This window comes from Salvelinus namaycush, chromosome 12, assembly GCF_016432855.1.
Source record: "Salvelinus namaycush isolate Seneca chromosome 12, SaNama_1.0, whole genome shotgun sequence".
Classification (NCBI taxonomy): Eukaryota; Metazoa; Chordata; class Actinopteri; order Salmoniformes; family Salmonidae; genus Salvelinus; species Salvelinus namaycush.
In genome coordinates, this window is record NC_052318.1 from 40,629,195 (window position 1) to 40,637,698 (window position 8,504).

At 45.2% G+C, this 8,504-nt stretch overlaps 1 protein-coding gene across 1 annotated transcript; it reads right to left on the reverse strand.

Annotated features, from left to right (window-relative positions):
* Nucleotides 1-639: 639 nt before the first annotated feature.
* LOC120057217 (procollagen C-endopeptidase enhancer 2-like) lies at nucleotides 640-4,848 on the reverse strand. Its single transcript, XM_039005746.1, has 9 exons — nucleotides 4,643-4,848; nucleotides 3,357-3,465; nucleotides 2,999-3,257; nucleotides 2,706-2,830; nucleotides 2,373-2,509; nucleotides 1,847-2,223; nucleotides 1,666-1,743; nucleotides 1,264-1,434; nucleotides 640-1,077 (listed from the first exon to the last, which is right to left on the reverse strand). Exons 1-9 carry the CDS (start codon nucleotides 4,744-4,746, stop codon nucleotides 947-949), a joined length of 1,491 nt encoding a protein of 496 aa, XP_038861674.1. The 5' UTR covers nucleotides 4,747-4,848; the 3' UTR covers nucleotides 640-946.
* Between the last annotated feature and the right edge of the window lie 3,656 nt (nucleotides 4,849-8,504).

Below are 8,504 nucleotides of genomic sequence, written 5' to 3' on the forward strand. Positions count from 1 at the left end.
AAAACTCCCACTGACACGACCGCCGCTTACACAGCTGCCGCTGAGTAACCAGGGGAGACTGAAGTACTAACAATAACTGCTGATTGCCTAGGAGAGGTGAAACCAATCTCCCTCCAATACAGCCACTTACTGCCAAAAACAAGTAACAAATTGTAACAAGGGGGGGGGGGGGGGGCAGTGCACCTGTGACAACAATTTTGGACCGCCTTGTGGCCCCCCTAAATGTGGAGTATGAAATCATTTTTACATAGCAAAAATGAGTTATCTTCTTTTTTTACATCCGTTGTTAGACAGTGTCAACGATGATGATTATGAACATGGTCTTTTGCCTGCTAATGCCTTCAATGCAGTGAAGAAAACGATGACAACAATAACGTCTAATGTAACTGGCCCCTCTAACAGTACAACTGGCCCCAGCTTGGCCCCCCCAGTTGAAATGGTCTAGAACCGCCACTGGTCAGCAGTTCACACACCAAGTAGGCCACTAATTCTTTGAGAGGGTAGTGGCACCTGTTTTGTGTGTCATAGGAGGTTATTTTGTAAATCTGACCACTAGGTGGCACACCATCATTGTATTGCAGTAAAACTATACTGAATGGGACATAAAGTTCATGTAATAAACATATCAAACCAACACCATGTGTTATAAATCCTTTATTGAGAGACATCATTTACAAAAATAATATAATATATAGCCCTATTATGAGGTGGGTCAAACTGTTGTTATGTGATGCTTGTCATTTAATCTGAACCTGTGAGCGACCCATGAAAAGAGATTTCAGCAATTAACTTAGTGTCATCAAACATTAAGTGAAAGAAACAGATAATTCACTTCATTAAGGACTCCTCAAGAATAAAAACATTTTTTGGGGGCACCGTAACCTTGCTCGTCATGGTATCCATGCACGAGGCTGAATTTCCCTGATTGGTGGACTGAGGTGTGAGGTTAGCATGGTTGGTTGTTAATATTGGTCAGCAGTTTGTGATGCGGGGCCTTATATGGGGCAGTGAAAGCCCCAGGAGCCATTGTTCCACGCCCATCCTCATCAACCTGGCCCATCAAGATGTAAGGCATTCCTGAGAAAGAGATTGATCAAAAATGCATTTATTAGGCAATCTGGCAATACTGTCTATGATGACACAACAGTCTATGCTGATAAGTCAGCAGTGTGTGTGCCTCTGTGCATGCATGTGTGTGTACATGTATGTGTTGAGTAATGCTGTACATGCCAGTCAGATTGTCTGGGAAGAAAAATAGGTTACCTTTGCGGATGATAGGGCACTTCTTGCAGGCTGACACCAGTTTGACAGACATGTTCTCTCCAGCCTGGGTGATGGTCAGCTGGCCAGCTTTGTAGGCCTTGATGAGAGACACACTGATATAGACACTGCCCTGAGGACCAGGGGTCAGCGCTGTCACCTTACCCGTGATCACTGAGAGAGAGAGAGAGAGAGAGAGAGAGGAGAGAGAGAGAGAGAGAGAGAGAGAGAGAGAGAGAGAGAGAGAGAGAGAGAGAGAGAGAGAGAGAGAGAGAGAGAGAGAGAGAGAGAGAGAGAGAGAGAGAGTGTGTTTAGTTGCCTGAGCAATGCTGTGAACTTGTTATGACCTTAAATCGCTTGCTTAATTTGGCTATCCAATGATGCTAGCTGTCTAGTGGAACTCACCAAATTCACTGGCACAGAAACTGCTCTTGATATTTCCATCCCTCTTACATGCCTTTGCACACAGTGGGTTCAAGTGAACTAGAAAATACAAACATTGTTTACACACACAGCCACACAAACACACAGACATATGTATACATAAACTCAGGTCTTGCTACACCAGTTCTTCAGCTTCTCTTACCTGGCTTCTTGCTGTCTGGTCTAGTAACTCTGGTCCTGTCTGGGCCTGGCTTGTTTGGTGGGCGGGTCCTGACTGGTTTGATTGGTTTGGGCTTGGCAGTGGGCTCCTGGGGCTGTGGGGTTGGGGGGGGCTGGTGTCTGGCTGTAGTGGGTGGTTGGGTGGTAGTGGTGGTGATGACTGTTCTCTCAGGCAGGATGGGTTTAACAACAGGCTTCCTGGGGACTGAGTCTTTACGGGGTCCTGATCCTGTGTTGTCTACTGTGGGGGTTCTGGATCCGCGGGGGACGCTGGTGTAACTGGCCATGAAGCCATCAGAGGTCACGCTGAGGTCAGACACAAATTGTACTAGGAGCACGTTCCCATTGGTCACAATGGTTCTGTGGGCAGAGAGTAATACAGAGGGAGGATTGGAAGAGAGTAGAGTGACAAGAACAAACAGATATACAATATATGATCATAGATGTAGACCACTAACAAGCATAATCATAAACACAGGCAAACACACATACAGTCGTGTACCACTCACTGGGGGCTGACATCTCCACAGTATTTTCCAATGCGTCGAGAGTCATCTTTTTCTCCACCGTTGAAGAAGGCCACATAATCAAAGCGGCAGTAACTGTCTGACTCCACATCAAACTTATCAAACTTCACCTCAATCACCTAGCCCACACACAGAAATAAACAGAATGACAAATACAACAACGTTACACACTAGGAACGTAATTTGAAACTCCAATATACTTATGCATATTGGTGCACATTTGGTTCTGTGGTTGGTGCAACATAATGACAGCATCATTTGCAGAAGTCCATTAAGAATAAAGAGCATGGAGAGCTGAACATGATGACTAATAACCTGATCACGCTCTACTGTGATGAGCCAGGAGCAACTGATGCCTGCTGGGTAATTCTTCTCTGGCCAGTTAGGTGTTTTAACTTCACCCTGGGCTTTTGTCATCTTTCCTCCACAGAATTGGTGCTCTGAAATGATTTATACACAGATCAATAAATAATCAGGTGACTAAAAGATTTGACAGTGGGTATACGCCTACGTTACAGTATGTGAGCTAATGGACATAGGAAATCGCAAAGATGTTGTTCCTTAGAAAAAACAGAGAGTGAGAGCCCAAGTTATACTGTAAAGCTCACCATCCACATGTGGTTTTCCTCCATTGAAGTAAGCCAGGAAGCCCCTCCCTCCAGTCTCAGAGTCGCTCACCATCTCCAGCATTATGTTGTTGGTGGTGGAGATGAGAGTACCAGGCCTGAACGTTCCACAGAACCTCCCCAGCTTCTGCACCATGTTGGAGTGGCCATTGTACACATCCAGGTAGTCATAGCGACACATGGGGTCAGCCTCCAGGTCAAAGATGCGGAAAGAGAGCATGACCACATTGCCCTCTGGGACCTGAAGTTTAGAGAGAGGGCAGAACAGGCTTTAGGTCAATATGTAGGTTAAATTCAGAGTAATGGTGAAGTGGTATGTAGTGCAGGGCCAGTGACTCACTGTAATGCGCCAGGTACATTTGCTGTTGGGTTTGTAGTAGTTTGGAAATCCTTCACTGCCCACAAAGCCTGAGTCTGCAACCATGTCTCCCCCACAGTGGAACACAGGCCTGAGAGAGAGTAGGGTGGGAAAACAGTGATGTATTATCATGTACTGTACTTTGTAAACGTTGGCTTAGGCTTACCACATCACTATCACTTTGAGTTTGGGAAACTCGCACATGTGCACACGCACACGCACGCACGCACGCACGCACGCACGCACGCACGCACGCACGCACGCACGCACACACACACACACACACACACACACACACACACACACACACACACTTCATCAACAGATCATCTCTAAATCCCTCAGGCACCCAACGATAATGCCTCCTCTTGGCACACTGGTGTCAGTTTCAGGAGAATGGGAAGAGAGCGGGGATGTAGACAGGATGGAGACTGGGCCAAGTTAGCGGAGGTTAAGGTGTTCTTGACTATAGCTTCATCAATGAGACCTCCCCCTAAAAAAGAAAAATTCTCCCCTATGCTTGTCCAAGTTTCTAACCCAACCACCCAGTCTCCCCCTCACCCCATGCACTTCCACGTCTGCTCAAATAATAAATCCAAGCTCCTTTTCCAACGGAAAAATACCAAACCTGGACTAATACCAGAATACTTTCATTGATAAATATATAATTGTTTGCCAGTGGCCTCACAGACAGTCATGGGGACAGACACATTGGAGACTGTCTCTACAGGGGACAGAGGTGCACAAAAATAACTCATACCTAGTGTGGAGCATCAAAACAGCTAGTAGAGACATAGTCAAGAAGAAACCAAATAAAACCCACAAACTTAGTCATTACCATTATCACAACCGGAGGACAAGATAACTTTTCTAGGACTCCAGCCAACACTCAAGGCTTGACCTCAAACACATTGAGGAAGCGCCCAGTCTGTCACATTATAGGAGCTCAGACTTACAGAATCCCAGCAGACAGAGGCAAGCTGATGAAAGCTAAGATGTCCAGCCAGAGTCAAGCCGTCCTGATCCAACCCCACACAGACACATACAGACCTCAAAGCAATGGCATCCGGGGCAGCTCAACCACATCAACACCATGGACCATTCACAACAACAACACTGCCATACCCCTAAGCTAACATACAAATGCAGGAAGCTCCGATAGGAAGTTCAGAGCACACTGCGTGAAATCTGTAAAGCCACACTGTAAAGCCTCTTGCAAACATACATTGCACACACACCAACAAGCCCAATACACTCATATTCCCTACCTGGTGTAGTTAGTCTCTGGTTGGCTCTGGCTCTGGCCCTGTGCCCATCCTAAACATAGAGCCAGGAGCACAGAGAGACCCCAGGTACAATGCTCACACTTCATGATGCCGAGAGCAGACACAGTAAGAGGGTAAAACAGAAGAGAGAGATGGGAGCAAGAGAGGGGAGAGCTGGAGGACAGGGGGAGGGAGCCACTGGAGAGGCATAAAGAGGGAGTGAGAGAGAGAGAGAGAAGGAGAGAGATGCTGAGAGGTTAGGAGCTAGAAGGAGACATGACGGGGGAGACGTCGCGAGGGGGAGGGGAGTGTTTCATTAGAACCAGATGCTGTCTCAATGTTAACATTGGCCTCCATGCAACAGAGGGGGTACAAGGAACAGAGAGAAAAAAAGAGAGAACAAGAGACTAACTTCCCACAATGGCTGCACAAAAGTTTGTGCAATAGACTAATTCAAGGCCATAAATAACTGAAACAGCTTATTACCGTTGCACACAGAGCATGCTAAATTATAGCATTTATCTTGGTTGTTGCCAGGTTAATTACGGCATCGGTCTCAGTAGATCACAGAGTCTGCTGGATCATTATGATGCCTGGTTCCTGGCTGCACAGGTGGAGGTAGAGCCTGGGGTACCAGGTGGCCAGGACCATTACAAAGAAGGTCACTTCTCTTTAAATTCCAGTGCGACCTTTTGACCACTAGCTTGACTGATGTATTTAGAATAATGGTTCTTTATCAAATTTATGACACTTTTGATGTTCATGAATATCTTAGGCTATTAGAACGACTTTAGCTAAGCAACTTTCCAAAGTTAGATGAACATAAAGGTACACCCAGTATCTGAAGCCCCGTATTTATTTTTGACCATATTCCCCCAGCCCCCTAGAGCTCCTTTAGCTCCACAGACCGACAGACAGACACACAGCCTCCCAGTCAGAGTGTCTTCATCAACCCCCACAATGCAACGAGATAGGGAACAACACCCCAGAGAGGCCTGGGGGAGTGTTCACATGATGTGGATCTGTAAAGCCGACCCTTTTGCCCGCATCGCTGGGCTGGGGCCTTTAGAGGGGGTGCCGTTTCATGCAGACCATAAAAACAGCCTCTTTCAGGCGGACAGAGCAGTAAAACCATGACCAAAGAACATAGGAGGTGAAATATGTTGATACATACACATCCCCTAGTCATAATTACAGATGGTCTCTCACTTTAACATGGATTCATGAATTACTGACTGATTGATATAAGCAAGAGCCTATGGGACCGCTTGAACTGCTTGAAATGTTGTTATGGTTGTGTTATGATCATGTTATGATACACCCCACCATCAAGAATGCTATGGCACGGCTGCTCATTAGCTTGCCTTGAACTCCCCAGTCAGTGTCTGCTGCCTGCTGTGTGTTAAGCTACATCTCTGATAAGAGGCTGAGACAGCAGGAATGTGCTGACGTGCAGAGTGAGTCTGCTGGGGGGCGGATGGCGTCTGTGTGTGAGGACTGCTGCTGCTAGAGCGGGGGAGCATGAGTGACCGTAACACCTGGCTGGAGTCCAAGGGGTGTAGGCCTCTGATTCTGCCACGACTCCAGAACAGTCCATCACGAGACACACATTCCTCCTGCAGGAGAGACAGCAAGGCAAAATGGGTAGTATGGGTCTGTGGTAGGGGAGGGAGGGAGGGGTGGATAGTTGGAAGATTCCAGGAGAAATTAACTAAGCCGATGGAGAAAATGGGGAGGGAAAATGAGATAGTTTAAATGCCACTGCAAACCGAGGATACTCAGCAGTGCAAGTATTTATGATGGAGATTGAGTCATATTTATTTCTTCCTGCTTGAGACGGATATCCCCCCTGCACACTCACATACACTACCGGTCAGAAGTTTTAGACACCTACTCATTCAAGGGTTTTTCTTTATTTTTAGTATTTTCTAAATTGTACAATAATAGTTTTGACATAAAAACTATGAAATAACACATATGGAATCATGTAGTAAACAAAAAAGTGTTAAACAAATCCAAAAATATTTTATATTTGAGGTTCTTCAAATAGCCACCCTTTGCCTTGATGACAGCTTTGCACACTCTTGGCCTTATCTAAACCAGCTTCACCTGGAATGCTTTTCCAACAGTCTGGAAGGAGTTCCCACATATGCTGAGCACTTGTTGGCTGCTTTTCCTTCACTCTGCGGTCCAACTCATTCCAAACCATCTCAATTGGGTTGAGGTCTGGTGATTGTGGAGGCCAGGTCATCTGATGCAGCACTCCATCACTCTACTTCCAGGCTCTTACATAGCCTGGAGGTGTATTGGGTCATTGTCCTGTTGAAAAACAAATGATAGTTCCACTAATCCCAAACCAGATGGGATGGCGTATCGCTGCAGAGTGCTGTGGTAGCCATGCTGGTTAAGTGTGCCTTGAATTCTAAATAAATCATAGACAGTGTCACAAGCAAAGCACCCCCACACCATAACACCTCCTCGTCCATGCTTCACGGTGGGAAATATACATGCGGAGATCATCCATTCACCCACACCGCATCTCACGAAGACACGGCGGTTGGAACCAAAAAATCTAAATTTTGGACTCATCAGACCAAAGGACAAATTTCCACCGGTCTAATGTCCATTGCTCGTGTTTCTTGGCCCAAGCAAGTCTCTTCTTATTATTGGTCCTTTAGTAGTGGTTTCTTTGCCGCAATTCGACCATGAAGGCTTGATTCACACAGTCTCCTCTGAATAGTTGACATTTATTTGGGCTGCAATTTTTGAGGCTGGTAACTCGAATGAACTTATCCTCTGCAGCAGAGGTAGCTCTGGGTCTTCCATTCCTGTGGCGGTCCTCATGAGAGCCAGTTTCATCATAGCGCTTGATGGTTTTTGCGACTGCACTTGAAGAAATGTTCAAAGATCTTGACATTTTCCGTGTTGATTAAAGTAATGATGGACTGTCGTTTCTCTTTGCTTACTTGACCTGTTCTTGCCATAATATGGGCTTGGTCTTTTACCCAATATGGCTATCTTCTGTACACCCCCCCTACCTTGTCACAACACAACTGATTGGCTCAAATGTATTAAGAAGGAAAGAAATTCCACAAATTTACTTTTAAGAAGGCACACCTGTTAATTGAAATTCATTCCAGGTGACTACCTCATGAAGCTGGTTGAGAGAATCCCAAGGCAAAGGGTGGCTACTTTATAAATATAAAATATATTCTGATCTGTTTAACACTTTTTTGGTTACTACATGATTCCATATGTGTTATTTCATAGTTTTGATGTCTTCACTATTATTCTACAATATAGAAAATAGTACAAATAAAGAAAAACCCTTGAAAGAGTAGGTGTTCTAAAACATTTGACCGGTAGTGGACATGCATGCACACTGTCTGGAGTTGCAAAATATCTCTGCAACTAATTGGAGAAGAAATTGTATTCAATAAGAGATGTCTCAAACCGAACAACAGTGAGGGAGGTGTGGAATGGAGTGACAATAGCCTTCCATGAAGAATAATAGTGTGAACACATGTGAGGAGGGTGACAAACGGCAACTGCTGTTCCCGGACGAATCATAAAACATCTCTTCTCTCATTGTGGTTTCACTTCAAAGCTCCTGCTTAAAAAAGATCAGTGTCCACCACATGCACACGCACAGACCGAATATAAACTGCCTCACAAATGTGTGCTCTTGCAATAAAGACTTTAAAAAAATAAATAAACCATGAAAAGAACCTACTGAGTAATGGGTGAGTCAGGTTATTCAGACAAATGTCCAAGGCACAGAGAAACAGTAAAAAGACACTGAAGTAGAGACAGTGTGGCCATAATTATGAGAATGAGGATGAACAGTATGAATATAAACAGTCAA

What these genes read in the sequence shown, in the direction of transcription:
- LOC120057217 (XM_039005746.1), bottom strand. Translation starts at nt 4,746, where the DNA reads ATGAAGTGTGAGCATTGTACCTGGGGTCTCTCTGTGCTCCTGGCTCTA. An exon ending in CCAGAGACTAACTACACCAG is followed by an intron (nt 3,466 to 4,642) that starts GTAGGGAATATG and finishes ACTCTCTCTCAG; the next exon opens with GCCTGTGTTCCACTGTGGGG. An exon ending in TTTCTGTGCCAGTGAATTTG is followed by an intron (nt 1,435 to 1,665) that starts GTGAGTTCCACT and finishes TCTCTCTCTCAG; the next exon opens with TGATCACGGGTAAGGTGACA.